Genomic DNA, 17,215 nt, shown 5'->3' with positions numbered 1-17,215 from the left:
TTGAAACCATCCATGAACCAGATAGAACAATCTCCGACCAGAGAATCAATTAAATAAACAATATTATTATCATATTAATCTCAGAAAGAAAGTAAAAATCACATGTGGTTGACAGAGCATTGAAGTATAAATAATCTGGCTCGAAATGAACGCGTTGACGGTTAATTACATTTAATCAAAACAATTATTATAACAAAATCACAAAAGTATGCATTTATCTATTACCAAAAAGGAAAAACGTTCGTCATTTTGTCCGTCTCTTCCAGATCTTCACTCTACGAATATCGATTGCTTAGATTTCTTCATCTCCAGATATTGGATTAGGGATATCGAATCCCTTTGGACGTTGATAAAACGAGAACATTGTAAGTAATTCAATTTTCTCAGCAACCAAACATCTATCCTTCTGCATTTCCTCTTCAATTTCTTATGTTTTTAATCTGAACCTTTCTGTTTCTCTTTTGACTTCGGGATAGAGTCACAGAGAAGCTGAATTTGGGCGGGACTGAATTTGGGCGTTCGCTTATTAAAACGACAGCGTATGCTAAAGATGGATGCGTAGCAACGCAGCATAATTTAATGGGCGGAGATTTCCTTAAATGTGGACCGTTGGATGGTCCTCCAAGTTGAGAGGGTACGTACTGGGACCCGTAAGGGCTGGAAAATTTTTAAAAATTCAAAAACCCAAAATACCCTCCAAAATTAGCAGCTCTCGACACCCATCTTCTCTACATCTACAGATCCAAACATGGCCAATCCACCCAAAGAAACCCTAGATACATCTTTTGCTACTTCTCGGGGCCCCGAAGAACCCGAATCCGTGTCCGATGAGGAAAAAGAAGTGGAACTGGAAGAGTTGGAGAAGCTAGAGTCAGAAGCGAAAGAAATGGCGAAGAGGATTCTCGAATACAGAACCACTCTTCCGGATCAGCTCAAGGCTAACTTAGCGTCAATTCTTTCTGCCCAGAGGCTCGTTCTTCCGGTCATGGATGCTGGGTCGGATTTTGGACCTTTCGACCAGTGTACTCCAGGTTCGTCCGTTCTTCTCTAGGGTTTCGAATTTTGTTTTGCTTCGAGAGATGGAAATGAAATTTTTTGAAGCTTTGAGGTTTCATGATGTTTTGGTTTCTAACATTGGTGGTTGGTACATTTAATTAGGAGCATAACAATTTGGTTTTCGTTGCCAATGTAGAAAGAAGAAATGGAATTGCATTACTCCTTTGAGGGTGTAAAATAGGGTTAGAAGCGTTAAAGGCTTCTTCGTTGTAGTTTGTTTTCTGTGGAACTAAAGACATCCCTTGCGACTGATTTGTTTCTTTCTCAATATTCCAATATGGGCGGGAGTTATTAATTTATTAGTAGAATTTATTAGCAAAATAATAGTTGATTGTGCTATTAATATATAGTTATGAATATTCAATTATTGATTTGGGCATGCAATGTGAGTGTTTCCCTTGCCCGGAACTACTTTTAAAGATCAAAACAATGTAATGTGGTTCTTTTATGTCTAGTTTTCTGCTGCATAGCTTAAGGAAGAATTTTTTAGAAGTATGTTGTAGCAACACAATAGCGATAGGAAATACATATCTGTAATGTGCTTATGACAGCTGCTTTGCACCTGTAACCATTGGTGACATTGATAAACACACTGTAAAAACTTTGTTGTATACTTGCATTAGGCTGGTTATGCCAATGATATAGGAATGGAATAGAGATGAGGTTTATGTTTCTATACTGATGTCCATGGAACTGAAGGTAGTGACAAGGTTGATGACATTTGATTAAGATAATGGAGAAAACTATATGAAAAGATAAAAACTTAGTTGCTTATTGTTTCTGTAAAACACTTTTCCTCTATGTGGCCTTTTGAAGTACTATCATTCATGACCTAGTGTGGTGATTCTAGTTTTAATGGAATTCTTTCTATGTCCTTATTACAGTTTTGACCATTTTTTTTTGGCACAGGTTTAGGAGAACATGTTAAAGCCAATGATTCAGCATTACTAACAGAAGGGGACCAAAAGATTGCCGAGAAAGTTCGTTTATTGAAAGATAAAATTTCCAGCAATATCTCAGCCATGCCTATTGTACTAAAGAGGATGAAAGAATGTATGTCTAAGATTGAGAACCTAGATTCTTATGATGGAATTATACACCCCGTTTTCAAAAAGCAAAATACCAGCTGACCAAGTTCGGTTCATGTGTTCCTATGATCGACTGATGTAGATTTTTGTACAATGGATCCAAACATCCACCAGCTTTCGTAAGGAACCGATCTACTGACCAAATAATGTGTCAACAGTACCTGGGTACGGGAATTCCATTGTGATGTAAAGTAAAAAAGCATCATGTTTGATGTGTGTAATGTGTCATTGATGATATTCTGAAGCAACTCTTGGGCCAATTTAATTATTGATAATGATGTGGGAGGAATAGATGATGTTGCAGAGTATGTACTCATTTTCTCGCTCTCTTTCTGGCTTGTGGCAAACAATGTTCTGAAGTATTAGAATGGTTGAAACAAAGCTTGAGCAGAATGCAATTATTTTGATGAAAGGTTATGCATTCGAATGAAATGTTGCTTGCACCTGTCATGCTTGCCGATTTTTATCCTTAATTAATTTATACAAATATCCTGTTTATCAGACATGCAGTAGACCGTTGACTGTTTTATCATACTTTAACTGTTTGGCAACTTGGGATTCCCCCGCAAACCATGTTTAAACAACCAAGTTTTCTTGTTATAGATGCGTCGCCCTCTAATTTTTACTCTTTCCTTCATTCCCCTAGCATGCCTATTTCCATTTCATTAATTTTAAAAAAGAATCATTATTTGATATTTTTTAAACAACAGGAAAGCAGTCTTGAATTTACCAAGTAGAAGTACACTAGCATCCCACGACCTTTACATTTGAATTATGTTTGAGATTATTGTTAAATTATTGTCAGAAAAATTTTCTTTTAATTACATCAATCAACGATTACTGTAATACAATAAAACTCATTAGTTAATTTTTTAATTTTAAAATATACAATAAAATATTTTTAAAATTTTAAAAAATTTAGTAATTAATTTCTCTACTAATATTAGCTGTTAAATATTATATATAAAAATTTAAAATATATTCTATATGAAAAAAAATTACCTAATAGACATTTTTAAAAAAAAAATTATAAAATTTTCATATCACATAAATTAAATAATAAAATATTTAATAACTAAAATAATCTATTAATAAATTTTTTAAATCATTAAGAACATTTTAATATTTTTTAAAAAAATTAAAAAACTACCTAATGAGTTTTCTATAAATTTTTATTCTATAGAGACTAAAATAGTAAATTTTTCTAAAAATTATTTAAGTTAATCTTCATATATTTAAGATATAAAAACTTTGAACTATTATGGAAAAAAAATGCAATTGTAAACTACATATACAATCCCACAAACTCATTAATCAGGACAACTTAAACAGAACCCACTTTTGCTGACCTAGCTACTTTTTTTTTTTTAAAGAAGAAAAAAAGAGTGGGAATTGACAAGCCTCAAAATAAATAATTAAAGCAGCTTGATACTTCGACTTTGCTTGCGATTGCATTGCTCCTGGCTTACATTACTCGATTGGCAATTGCTATGCTTAGATGATTTTCAAGTTCCAACCTAAAATGAAAATTTTGGAACGAGACGACAGAGTTAAACGAAAGGGGAAGCTCTCTTACCATTAAACACAACTACTTGGGAACTGCACCAAGGTGCTAGGCTGCTAGAAGATGCCTGTACAATCAAACCTTATTGAATGATGAGGCAAACCTTGAACTTACAAGCTATATAAGACTTTTATATCAATACATAACATGATTAATATCCGGTCTGCTAACTGCTGCTGCTATAGAAGAATAACTTAAAAAAGAAAAAAGAAAAAAAGCAAAAATTCAGTACCCATGATTTTTATAATAGTACTTTCACCAGGACTTCGCAGCAATAAGCTCCACTCACAGCTTCGAGGCAGTGGCAGGGTTTGGTGTTGAAGCTTTCCTCAGCAGACCCTCTTGAGACAATGATACAATATGCTGCCCATTAACACGTGAACACTTCAGTTGAAAGGCAAATAGATAACAACATTTGTGATTGCACCTGAAGTTTACACGTGACAGCTACATACCTCCCCCTTTCTATTGAACATTTGGCCGGATACAAAGCCGCGGGCGTGGGATGCAGCTGGGCTCGTAATCTGGACACGTTACAAATGTGAACATTCTGACAGAAGCTCAAACACCCAAATAAATAAATAAAATATCCAACACTTACGACAAACAATATCCAGTCATCAGCTCTAAACGACCGGTGGAACCACATCCTGAGAGGGAAAAAAGCCCCAAAAGCAAAGGCTCAACCTTAGAATGAACACTTCTTAACTCCACATCCATCATGTGTGAGTGATACAGGCGCAACAGAGTTGCATATTGCATAAGGACATAAACATTCAAATATCCAGTATTACAATGATAAACTATGGTTAATGGATGCCATTATCAGTAAAAGCGAAGCAAACTGAAGAAAATCCATTCTAAACAATTCGATACATGCTACAGCTACCACATTCTCTGCTTAAGATTGAAATCAAACTAAAACAGCAATTAATAACCAGGCCAACTTTAAATCGTCTATCTCATACCAGCTAGTCATTTACCTTTTAGCTTTGAATATCTCAAATCACACAAGGGGAAAGAAAAAAGTGGTCCTCAGTAATTTTAATAATGTTCTATCATATTCATCCCCCTATAAGTCGGTACAAATTTCCCTAACATAATGTATTCATTTCACATTTTACAGTGACATCAGTATAAAATCAATTCTACAGCTGACGAGATGCAGATGCTTACGAGTGGTCTAGACTAACAGAAGCTGTCTTCAAACCCTTAGTGCGGTGGGGATTCATACTGACTTGAAGAAATATAAGATCTGAAGCATATGCCGCTACACATCTGCACAGACCATATGACAAATGTTAAAAGTTGAAAAATGATTCAGAAATTGTGGAATTATTATGATCAATAATGCTGCTTGGGAATCATTTACAATCCAACTTTTTCAAGTTCAGTTTAAGTTTTAAAAAAGTTACTCACCTATGCAAAGCCTGATCATCTGAGAGTTTTCCTCTTGCTCTAAACCAGTACCTCAAGCTGTGATAAAATTTGGTAAGTTGGGAACCCAAAAATGTTAATGCGCATAAGGACATAATGAAGGTTTATATTTCCATTGGCATTAAATGAGTGCAGGCTGTTACCAAAGATAAGATTATAATTAAAATGAATACCTTGGGGCAGATTTTGTCTGATTAGTGTTAGTGTTTGGCTCGCAAAACCTTATCTCTATGGGCCAAGGGACAAAATCTTTTGAGGCCACCTTGTTCCGATAGCTCCTGAAATAGCCAACTACAACTGTAATTCAAATCTTCAATTGAGACATTGGCCTTTCATCTCATTTTTAAATTAAGGGAAACATCTTTATGATTCATGGAAAAACTTGCACGATAGATCTTGGATAACAAATTAACCCTCCAACACTGTTACGATCTGCAATCTTTGAGGTATGTATGCAAATGATGTGGTTTAATGTGCTTCCTATGTGTCAGCATCTAGACATGTGAATACACATCGTTTAAGAATTCAGTTTATATGCTATAAGAACTCAAGAACCATGACAGTACAATTAAGAGAGATATAAAATACACCTATTAATTGAATGAACATGCCGAGGTTGGACGCAAAAGAAAGAAGTTAACCATATTTCAAAGTATCATACCTTGGTAGACGAGCATCAGTTAGACGTCTCTCCCGTAGCTCCTCCATTGATAGAAGCTGCAATAGATCAGATTTCAATAGCCGTTGCAGCAATGCATGTGGAACATACAAAATGATGTACGCAAAGTATATTTACCATCTCTGGTTCTGGAACATTTGGCATTGTTACTTCTTGGTGGTCAAACCCAAGTTGTTCTTTCTGTACAATTAACATAAATTACATTCTTGAGATATTGCGCAGTCATAAATGCCCATCTTGTCAGCAGACAGCACATATTTGAGATTGCAGAATATTATACTCATTTAAAAATGAATCATCCGACTTATCTTACATCAATAATTAAACAACAGAATAGTAATTTCAACAAAACATTCTTCAGATCCAACATGTGAATTGAAGGAGAAAGTTTGAATAAATAAAGGATACAATTGGTCTCTTAGCCAAGAATTATAACAACAATCAACAAACAATGCATCACTGCACCTAGATGGACTTGACATTGCTATGCTAATCTACTTTTAAGTTTATTAAAAAGCAAATGCAAATTCACTTTATCCTAAGGTAAGCTTCTTCAAAGAAAATTGAGGCTAGAAGTTACATGATATCAAATATAGAACTATAGAAGGTGTTTCCAAGGATGTAGATTGCATGCAAAACAATGGAAAATATGGTACCACCTGAAATGAAGCAATTAATGTAAATACAATGTTCCCTTTTTGTATTGCATTAACTCTTCTCGTTGCAAAGCTTTTCCCATCACGTACACGATCAACCTCATATAAGATTGGCACTGCAAGTATATATGTGGACACACCCGCCATATAAATAATTAAAGATCACATTCAGTTTTTATCAAAGGCCATTTCACGGTGAGAGGCTATTCAAAATGAGCACTCACTGTTGAAATCCCCAACAAGAAGGAAATAGGCATGCAAGCTATGAACAATTTTAAGGCAATCAACAGTTTTTGATGCAGCAGCCAGTGCCTGCATGTAAAATCACGAAGTGAAGAGAAGTGAGAACCTAGCTATTTTCTATTACCACTTGCAAGTAGAATTACTTGACATGTCATTCAAAAGGTATGCAAAAACAAAACTATTAGTCTTAGTAAAAGAAGGAAGGAATAAAGTTTGTATAATTATAAAAAAAATCACACACTATTTTCCAACCAAAAAAGGGGGAATATATGAATTAAAGGAGAGAAGGAACTACTCTAACGATGAAAATTCACACTAAAGCCACGGGAAAAAGAAATGCAACTATTTAAAAAAGATTTTGGCTCCCCAATTTTGAAGTGCAATACACTTGTAACATTGATTTCCTGTTTGGAATCAAGAATTTTGCAAAAATTCAATTCATTTTTTTTTATAAATCCTCTTATTTGGAATTGGAGAATTTTTTTTAACTTAGAAATTTTCATCTACATGAATTAAAATCATACATGATTTTACAAAAATTCACTTGAATTCTTTTCTTGTAAAATAAATTGTTCCAAAAAACGGGTGAGAGAATTCATAGGAGAGACTATCTTAAAAATCATTTCAAATCTGGAAAGGCATTGCAGACAAAACAAATCAATAGGACTTTTAGCAGTTTTACCATGTCATGGCAATATGAGAAACATTACAATACTATATTGCTTTTGGAAAAATGTAAAAGATGTAAAATCATGACAAGCCAAGAAATGCATTCTAATTTTTAAGCTTCAAGGACATTTTGAAGATGCAGCCATATGCATGTCAATAGATCAGAAGAAAAAGTCTGTCATCTACCTGGGTCTACAGGAAGCCTTAATGTTTCAAAATCTCTTCATGATTTTCACCACCAACAACACTAATTTTTATGGTGTTAAGGGAAAAAGGGGGAGAAGGTGATTCAGACCTGCCCAACAAACTGTCCTCCAAAGACCTTTCCAAATTTTGGGGCATCTGGCAGTGTAACCCCCAGGAACATATTAACCTTCAAATGAAAAGAATGAATATTAGCATAAATCAAATAAAAATTCTTCCTTAGGATTACCATGTAAAATACTAGAAAAGAGGGTGGAGAGAAAAAGATTCAGCAGGCATAGTGCTTATAACACATATTCAGTAAACTAAACTTGACTAGTCATATCCCTTCACATCATTTTGGATCACTAGACAAAAGAATGAAATTGTGAAAGGGAATCCACCACCAAAGAATATTAAAGGGAAAAAGGGGATTTTTTGGCTTCTCTTAAGTCATGTTAATTCTTTTACTACTTTCACTTTGATCAAATTGAGTAAAACAAGGATTGCTAATTTTAAACTATTTTTGCAAAGCCTGGGTCAACTAAGATCTTCAACTTAAAACCACTGCAAGGACAAACTATCGTAGCAAAGAAATGTGAAACAGTTAAAAACAGAAGATGATTTCAAGGGCTTGTTGGGGGAGGACTGTAGATAGAATAGAGAGCTTAGTTAACTTTCAAGCACAATATATGTTATGCCTTGTCAACTCTACAGCATAACAGGATGCAACATGCAAGGCTTAGTGATCAAACTTAACAAGGAAAAATGAAAATCCAAACCGCATGTGCTGGAGGCAAAAGTAATTCATAAACAACTTTTCCACTAAGAAGCACAAAAATTAAAATAGAAAATGTAGAAACAATAGCATGAACATACTTCTATTGGCTCCAAATGCAATATACTCTCCACAAGCGAACATGAGTCTGGAGTCTTATCAGCACTCCACATGGATTTTGGCCGAAGTAAAGTACAATGTTCATGGGACAGCAGCAAGCACGTCAGCTGTCACAACGTCAAAGAAACGAAATGCTCAAATCTCAGTGTTCACTTCAGTCCCATCTTGCGATTAACAAACTACAAGTATAATCTATTTCCTACCACAGAAAAAGAAGCTCAAAAAAGGATAACTCCCAAATAAAAAAGAAAAAAAGAAAAGGCATTTACAACAACCTTAGTCAAAGCAATAACATCTGCCTGCTGAATGGAAGCGATAATACCTGCAAAAGCGAGTTCATCAATTCATTCTTCCAAAACAATTGACTAAACAGAAAAGAAAAATTGCAACATAGAAAACGAGCTTCTCACCATCACCAAAGTAATCATAGCGTTGCAATTGGAATTCAGGACGAGTATTTTCCTCAGCATGAATTGATCCAGATACTTCAGCCTATATTCAAAATCAGGGATCAAATTTCAGCCGCCACCACATAGAGCTAAATTAAAAGTTAAAATAACTAACCTCTCCTTCCCAGATGAAATAGATTCCTTCCCCAATCTCTCCCTCACGAACAACATACTGGCCTTTCTCTGCAACGAAAAGCATTGAAACAAATAAAATTGGAGAGAAAACAAGGAATTGAAACAAATAAGCAAATAAATTGGGAATTACCGTAGCTCTTAACAGTAACGATTTGGGCAATTTTCTTGAGAGACGAGCTTGGGAGCCTCTGAAGCAAAGGAACAGCACCTAAGAACTCCATCACTGCAAAATCAAATGGCTTTAGCTAAATAAGAAAACATCGACATCCAAGAAGCAAATGACATTTGGTTTTGGAGACTCGCCTGATTCGGTGTCCATTGCCATGGCGGGTGGATTTGATCTTTCTGTTTACTGGTATAGTGGTGAGGAGTGGAATTGGCAGGGAGTATAGTCCGGTGATACGAAGCGCATGATGTTATATAGCGGTGTAGCCAACCACGTGCGATATTGACCGCCAGAGTTTGACTAATAGCATTAACGCGGTATTATACACGAAGAAGAGAGTTTCGCAGCAAAATTTACTTAAACCTCTTATAAAAATTAAGAATTTTATGAAAATTAACGATTTAATTGATTTTTTAAAATAATCCTAAATGAATGAATCCTTTTTAATTTAAAAAAACTTTTTTTCAACTTGTTTACATCTTACATAATCTAAACCCAAATATTTTTAAAAAAATATTTTTATTTTTAATATTTAATTATTTTAAAAATTACGTTTTCTTTCTTATAATTTTTATTCATTTTATTTTTCACACTTTATTACTTTTTAATTATATTTATTTTAAAAATATTAAAATTTTATTAAATAATAAAATATATTTTCAAATTTTTTAAAAATAATATAAAATTATAATAATCAATTTATATATTATTATAATATAAAAAATAAATAATTATTTTAAAATAATAAAAAATAGAAAATATATTAAAATGACGAGTTAGAAGAAATAATTATTAAAAAAAATTATTAAAAGAAATATAGAATATTTTAAAGAAAATATTTTATTAAGACTTTATATATATTATTGATATATTTTATTTTTTAAAATTAGAATAAAACAATGAAAAAAAAAGTATTTTATTATAAAATATTTTCTCTAAAAGATATTTTGTAAAAGAAATATTTTTTATAAAAAATATTTATTAAATATAAGTTATTTTTAAAAAACAAACGCAAATATTAATAATAATTTTTTTTTTACAAAACCAATCAAGGTAAAAGTTTGAAAATAGAGAATAAAGGGATACAAATGATTTGTGAATTTTATTTTTAATTAGTTCACAGTGGAATTAAGAAACAAATAAATGAGGAAACCAACATAAAAATTAAATGAAATTTATTTTGTTCTTATATTGAATCACTGCAAATTTAATTTAGACGAGAATTATCATAGATATAATTATGTGTGAATATTTTTTATTTAAAAATTAATAAAAAAAATTAAGTTTTTATAAAATTTTAATGAATTATTATTACTCTTTTAATACAATGAAAAAATTTTAAATTAATGATAAAAAATTAAAAAAAGAATTATTAAAATATCAGGAAGATTTGATCATGTTAAACACTTAATTTTTCGATTGATGTTTTATGTATATTTTAATATATATTTTTAATTAAAATTTAATAGAGTAAAAAATTATAAATATTTTAATTAATGTTTTTTTAAATACTGAATTCAGCTTCTTAACGACATTATAATTTTAAAAATAATCATCAGAAAATACCATCCCATTCCCACCTGCGTAAGCGCCTAGGCCATCCTCCAATATCTTTTCGTGGAGACGCAAGCGACAATCCGTCGTTTTTCAATAATTCGTCACGTGTCTTTTTCCTTTTTTTTGGCAGATGATGAGATTATCTCACACTTAATTATATATATATATTAGAAAATTTATTTTAAAAAACTCTAAATAATTTAATTTGAGAATGTAAAAAAAATGAGCTTAATTAGTGTTTTATAAATATATATATTTAAAATTTAATAAATTTCTATATTTAAAGTAAGATCGGTCATTTAATAATAACCGGTCCAGTTACCTTTTAATTATCTCTTTAATTTTAAGTCTTTGAGTTTGGTTACTTCTGAGTAGGTTATGAGTGTTCCATACTCGAATCTCAGGACTTAAATGCGCTACACTCGAGTTGTGGACTCTCGGCACCGAGTCCACATACGTCTCCTAGTTTTCGTATGCCGAGTGACACATGGTTATATTGGGCACAATCATATCAAGCTCTTAAAAAACTCAATACACAAATTCCAAGACTTTATGGATATGATACATAAAAACAAATTTGACTAATTTTAAAGGTTTAGCCCTCGTAGAAGTAACTTTATAGAAAATAATTTACCTCCATAAAAATGATTTAAAATTTATGAATTAAATTACCAGCCAAACAAGGCCTCACATTTTTTTTTTATCATTAACAAATCGTCGACTTAATTGTTTCTTTTATTTCTAAAACATAAATAAATGAACAAGTATTCGGATTCAACTCCACTCGCACAATCCAACGGCTATTGACCCTTCCTCCTCTTTATATTGTTCTTTCTCTTCTTTCTCTCTTTATTTTTTTCCAAAAGATTTAGCAATAGACTCTTAAATCCTATTTTAAGCACACAAGTCTATCTAAAATAAATTTAGTGAAAGACAATAAAAATAAACATTAAATATTGGGAATCGATTAAAATTTTAATCAATTTAATACCATATAAACATTAAATGTATAATATACAATTATTAATATAATATTTATTTTTTTACAAAGTCAACAAATAAGTGATGGAAGAGAGTTGAAGTTGAAATCTTGAAATTCACTTTAATACATTTATTATTAAATTAAATCTGAATTGTTGCAATGATTACTTTAATATATTTTATGAAATCATTATAAAAATAGAATTAATTTATACTTTAATATTTAAAATTACTTATATCTGAAATGTAAATCATAAAACACTTTAAAATATTAAGACCTACCATTTAAAAAAAAATTATTAAGACCTAAAATAAAATATCCACAATTAAAAAGTTGTTTAGCTTAGTAGGAAATTCATTTTGATATATTAAAATTTTATAACTCGGTAACTAAAAAATTTATACATTTTTTATAATCTAAAAAACATGAATATAAAAGATAAAAGTAATTTAATTAATGACAACTTGAGAAAACAGATATAAATGCAACTGCTTTACAATTATTATGTGAATATTTTAAGTTTTATTTTAGCGCACGTGCTAGTACACACATTTATGTTCATATACACATTAAAATTAAATAATTAAAAACATTAACGGACTAGGATTTATACCTCATAAAGATGGTTTCTTTTTTTTTTTTTTAATTTTCAAGTAACTTGCTCAACCCCCTACACGAGATCTGCTTAACCGGTTTATCAGTTATTACTACATAAAAGAACATTTAGGTTCCATTCAACTCAAGTCACAGATCAGCCACACCCAATTAAGGTTGCAATCTTAATTTTCAACTTGTTGCAACTGAAACCAGAACCGAAGTCTTCATTCACTTGCAATTTAGCTTCACGTACGATTTTAATTTTAAACCCCTTTTTTTTTCATGTACAATATTTATCATAAAAAACATTTTTCATATTTTTTTGAGAGAAGTAATTTTCTAATAAAAAATAAATAATCCTTATAAAAGTAAAGAAAAATATGAAATTTTGCCTCCAAGGAGCAACCATCCCCCTACAAACACACCTCCACACGCTCGCAAACTGCTATCCGACCACAGCTACATCTTGGCCCCAAGAAGCACACAACCCCCTACACACAGACACCCACAAAAATACGGTACGATTTCCACGGTAAACTATACGATTCTTCAACCCAAGAAGCATGCCTCCCCCTACTGACAAAAACATGTAAGCTAATCACCAAACTGCTCATCAGAAACTGCTGTGCAAGGACCCGGTTATGAAGGAGAAAAGCCGATGCTGTTACTCCAATCAGGAAATCAGAGGGCAAGTCGAGAATAGTTGGTAAATACTTAAAAACACAAATGAAATCATTGCTCAGAAATCCTTTGCATTCTGATGGAATCAGATTCAAGTGTTAACTGAATCATTAGCAGATATAGGATTTCATCATAGCATAAAAATATATGTTTCTCATCACAACAACAAAAGGCAGACCCCACCCCTAACCACCACCCCCCCCCCAAAAAAAAAAACAGAAAAGAAAAGAGAGTCACTACTAATATTCATGCAACGCAATTCTCAAACATCGACTGCTCAAAGAAACAAGATAGAATTAACAACAATGCAGAAATACAAGTCACTACTCAATTCAACTCTTTAGCACATTAAGTTTAAATTGCAAACAAAACCAAAACTCTTCAATTTTTCAAAATGACAACAGACCAGAAACTAAATATTACTAAATCCTGAACTGAAAACTCCAAGAAGGGCTCTGCCATCTGGGGTAATTACTCATTTCTTTTTCTCTCCAGCTCCCCCAGCTCTGAAATTGGACAAAAATGCCAATAGAATGTTAGGAATGAAGATATGAAAAGAGAGAAAGATATATTTATAATTTATATAAAATTTCACTAGCAGAATGCATTTTTAACCTTTAAGCACAAAAAACATGGATCCACAGTCCATACAGTAAATAGAAGCCATAAACCGGTCATTACCTCATTTTCCGAAGGACAGAAGACATCTCTTCACGCTTCTTCTTGGCCCTCTTATGAGTACCCAACTTTCTCTTTGCCACTTTTAGTGCTCGCTTATCTTTCCCAACCTTTAGAAGCTCAGTAATCCTCTTCTCATAAGGAGCAAAACCAGCCACCTCCCTGATGAGGCTCCTCACAAAACTGACCCTCTTGCTAGTTCTCTAAAAGAATATTGTAATTAAGTCTCATTAAAAGGTTGCATATGGCACATAAAAAAGTTTCTAACTCCATAGTCCAAACAAGAAAAAACAGCTTTGCTATGTGTGAGTTGTATAAATGGAAACAAAAAAAGGGTTAGAAAGCTTAAGTTGACCGCATGCATGCACCATAGAAAGTTAACTCACCCCCTTTCTGTCCGAAGGACGAGGAGCCAATTCCTTCTTTGTCACTACATGTCCTTTATTTTGACCTACAAAAAGGCCAGTATTTGGCTGTTTTGGTGCCATCACCTGTAAACATCAAAAACAAAAACAATTTTACTATCTACAGTATCATGCTAAAAGAGATATAGTTTAATGAAAATCTGATGCTACGAAATTAAATTGCTATAGTGCATGACTCAAACAAGAATCATTTTCATATGGAGCTGCAGCTTTAAAGTGTGCAAATGCCAAAGTTAGCAGCAGATATTTACTCTCATAGATCAAAAGTCTTCTTTTGAGAAGGCATGGAGGGAAGGGGGAGAGAAAATGAACTGTGGAACCACATTTTCTCTTCCACTCCCCCCCTACCCCCTCTCCCAAACAAAGCACTATAGGCTTTAAATTGAGCAAAAACCAAATAGCCCAACAAGGTGCCTTCACCAAACTTTTCTTTATTCATGAAACTTCTTATGCCATGTCATAAACAAAAATAATTTCTAACGAGATGCCACCCATATGAAACACTACACGTTCATGGAATTTCTATTAGACTTACAAATATGTAATCCAAGGATCAAATTTTCAAACAAGATAACTTTTTAGCATCCTTTGTATGCTAATGAGACCCATCATAAGATGAGTCTTGACCTCATATAGCCCTTAAATTCCATGTAACATGAGAAAATAACAACTCATATGATTTCAATTGTAAGTTATATTCCCATGAATTCATGTACTATCAATAAGTGAAAATAGAAACACATCATATAATAACTCCCATTTTATAGACCAATTGTACTAAAATCAGAAAGTTTACTATTATGCTTTATGTACCCACATGTTTTGGGAGGCCTGCATACTCAAAGGAGTGCAATCAATTAACCTCAAAATTAATGGATAAAATTTCATTTACATTGCCACAAAAAAGGAGCAAAGTACTTGTCTCTAAAATTACTACCTTAATCCTGTTGATAATGTTCTCTCACAAATCAAGTCCCAGACACATTTAGCTTACACCAGTGAGTCATGAAATTGAATATGAAGGTTCTGAGAGCTAGAAGACTTGAAGCATGTTCAAAGGTCCAAAATCCATGGAAGAAATGTTGTACAATTGCAAGCCATGTCTTGACATACATAACATAAGAAGTTAAAACTTAAAAGCAACCCCTTCATGCATACTAGTGACCACAACATTCATTCACATATTAGAAAGCAATTTCCAGGCTACGAATACACAGGGTTAAAGTATCAAAAAGAAGTTGGGATGAAAAACTCAGATAGAAACAATAAAAAAATCTGAGACGGAAAGTTGAAAACTCTAGTTTTAAATCTCCAAGAATCATGACAAATAAACGATCGACATCGAATCTCCCCACCATTTCCTTGACATTTGGATGGGAATGGAGCTACAACAAATACTATTAGCATCTAATAACACGAGATAAAAGAGACATGGAGGATTTTATTATCAACAACGTAAATGTAACCTAGCAGGGGGAAAACGAAAATAAAATACATCTACAATGTAATGCTAAAACCACAGCTCGACTAAATCTAATGCAGGCGTCCGCAGTAGGATATTTTCAAATTCAGGAAATCCTAATATTATAGGCAGTTTAACAGAAGACAATCTTTAAAAGGAGCTTGTAATAAACAAGGGAGTCTAACAGACATGCAGCTCTTCTAAGCTCAACATAGCATGTTTGACTTATACCAAGCTCAGAACAGCTTTAAAGAACAGAGAAGGAATTTCCTCACTTACCAAACAGCTCCGCCAAAAATTTTCCTGGAAAAGCTCCGAGAAAAACTGCGAGAAACAATGTGAAAGTCAGGAACCTAAAATTACTATAGAGGAAAAATTCTTCTTGATGTTTAAGAAGATCACACTCAAACCTTCAAGAGTCAGACTGCGGCCAAAAAACCCTAGAATTTTTCGTAAGAACGGGTTAGCTGGCAATTTAAAGGAGAAAGTCCGGGTCGGGTTCATAAAAGGTCGATCGAGTCGGACTGTCGGGGTATGGCCCTATTGCTATGCAGCGGGGTCAGACTGAATGGGGACGGATGTCTGAAGTCTGAAGGCTGAAGGCAGGTGTGATTGAAAAGAAAGTAATTTTTACCTATTATCCTTCGATTTTAGAATTTATTACAATTTACTTACTATCTTTAATTTTTTTACTTTTAAAAATACTACATAAACATATCTGAAAACATTTTCAATTTATTTATTTAATTGAATTAATATATAGCAGTATCATAATATAAAAAATAAAATAATTGAAAATATCGTGTAAAATACAAATAACGTTATCTCTTCTTATATATTATTAAATTTTTTATCTTGGATTTTTAATATTATGGTATTTTTACACATCAATTTTATCTAATAAAGGAGTAAATGGTACCAGAAATTTTTATGAAATGCCTGTAAAGATGATGGGTTTTATATAATACTTATAAAAATGAGAGATTTTATGATAATAAATTAAAAATGACAGAATAAAATAAAACAAATTTCAAAGTTAATGAATTGTGAATATAAATTAATAGTTTACTTGGTAAATTATAATTTCATTCTTTTTATTATTAATAATAAATTAATAATTATATTCTTAAAATTTTATTAAAGTTTTTATTTTTTTCATTTTTAATCATTTCATCTATTTTCTATTATATTAATACACATTTCATTTGTTAAATTTCATATAAATGGCTACTTAAAATTTTGTAATAGCCGGCTTTACATAAGAGTATCGATTTTTCCTTAATTACAAGCAGTGAAATGGATGAAGGTATAAAAACATGATAAAATTATTAAAAAAATGAAAATAGAGATATTTTAATAAATTTTTAAAAATAAAAAAGAATTTGTTACTTTGACTTTTAAATTGTAGTGTAAGCCACCAGTTCTTCAATTCCAAGTTCGGGCCCACCCCACTCTTTGATAACACTCATGTGCTAAGAGTTTCAAATGTTTATAAAAAAAATTGTGGTAAAAAAAAAACAAATTTCTTAAATTATATATTTTAGTGGTAACAATTTAAAAGCAATAAAATTCTTTTGTTAAAAAAGAAAAATACAAAATAAAGGAGTTTC

General features: G+C 32.1%; 3 protein-coding genes across 5 annotated transcripts; 1 reads left to right on the top strand and 2 right to left on the bottom strand.

Moving 5' to 3' along the window:
• Positions 1-675: 675 nt before the first annotated feature.
• LOC110614762 lies at positions 676-2,587 on the top strand. Its single transcript, XM_021756417.2, has 2 exons — positions 676-1,031; positions 1,966-2,587. Exons 1-2 carry the CDS (start codon positions 749-751, stop codon positions 2,184-2,186), a joined length of 504 nt encoding a protein of 167 aa, XP_021612109.1. The 5' UTR covers positions 676-748; the 3' UTR covers positions 2,187-2,587.
• Positions 2,588-3,362: 775 nt separating this feature from the next.
• LOC110616045 (acyl-CoA thioesterase 2) lies at positions 3,363-9,500 on the bottom strand. Of its 3 annotated transcripts, none has more exons than XR_002488135.2 (18): positions 9,361-9,500; positions 9,188-9,280; positions 9,038-9,105; positions 8,884-8,965; positions 8,749-8,795; positions 8,455-8,580; positions 7,688-7,765; positions 6,705-6,792; positions 6,484-6,596; positions 5,942-6,004; positions 5,807-5,862; positions 5,319-5,423; positions 5,128-5,184; positions 4,885-4,986; positions 4,310-4,358; positions 4,164-4,232; positions 3,941-4,071; positions 3,363-3,661 (listed from the first exon to the last, which is right to left on the bottom strand). XR_002488135.2 is itself a non-coding variant. In XM_021758350.2 (17 exons), exons 1-17 carry the CDS (start codon positions 9,380-9,382, stop codon positions 3,994-3,996), a joined length of 1,296 nt encoding a protein of 431 aa, XP_021614042.1. In that variant the 5' UTR covers positions 9,383-9,500; the 3' UTR covers positions 3,695-3,993. The 3 variants fall into 3 exon arrangements, 1 of the variants encoding a protein (XP_021614042.1); XR_002488134.2 differs by lacking the exon at positions 3,363-3,661 and adding an exon at positions 3,695-3,775; XM_021758350.2 differs by lacking the exon at positions 3,363-3,661 and having other exon boundaries at positions 3,695-4,071.
• A 3,814-nt stretch (positions 9,501-13,314) lies between these two features.
• Positions 13,315-16,208, bottom strand: LOC110616233 (60S ribosomal protein L36-3). The gene is made up of 5 exons (XM_021758586.2): positions 16,016-16,208; positions 15,885-15,929; positions 14,105-14,209; positions 13,722-13,921; positions 13,315-13,546 (listed from the first exon to the last, which is right to left on the bottom strand). The coding sequence occupies exons 3-5, from the start codon at positions 14,204-14,206 to the stop codon at positions 13,516-13,518; spliced, it is 333 nt and encodes a 110-aa protein (XP_021614278.1). The 5' UTR covers positions 14,207-14,209; positions 15,885-15,929; positions 16,016-16,208; the 3' UTR covers positions 13,315-13,515.
• Between the last annotated feature and the right edge of the window lie 1,007 nt (positions 16,209-17,215).

The sequence above is a fragment of the Manihot esculenta genome, chromosome 5, assembly GCF_001659605.2.
Source record: "Manihot esculenta cultivar AM560-2 chromosome 5, M.esculenta_v8, whole genome shotgun sequence".
Classification (NCBI taxonomy): Eukaryota; Viridiplantae; Streptophyta; class Magnoliopsida; order Malpighiales; family Euphorbiaceae; genus Manihot; species Manihot esculenta.
This window is presented reverse-complemented; position numbering and strand designations above follow the sequence as displayed.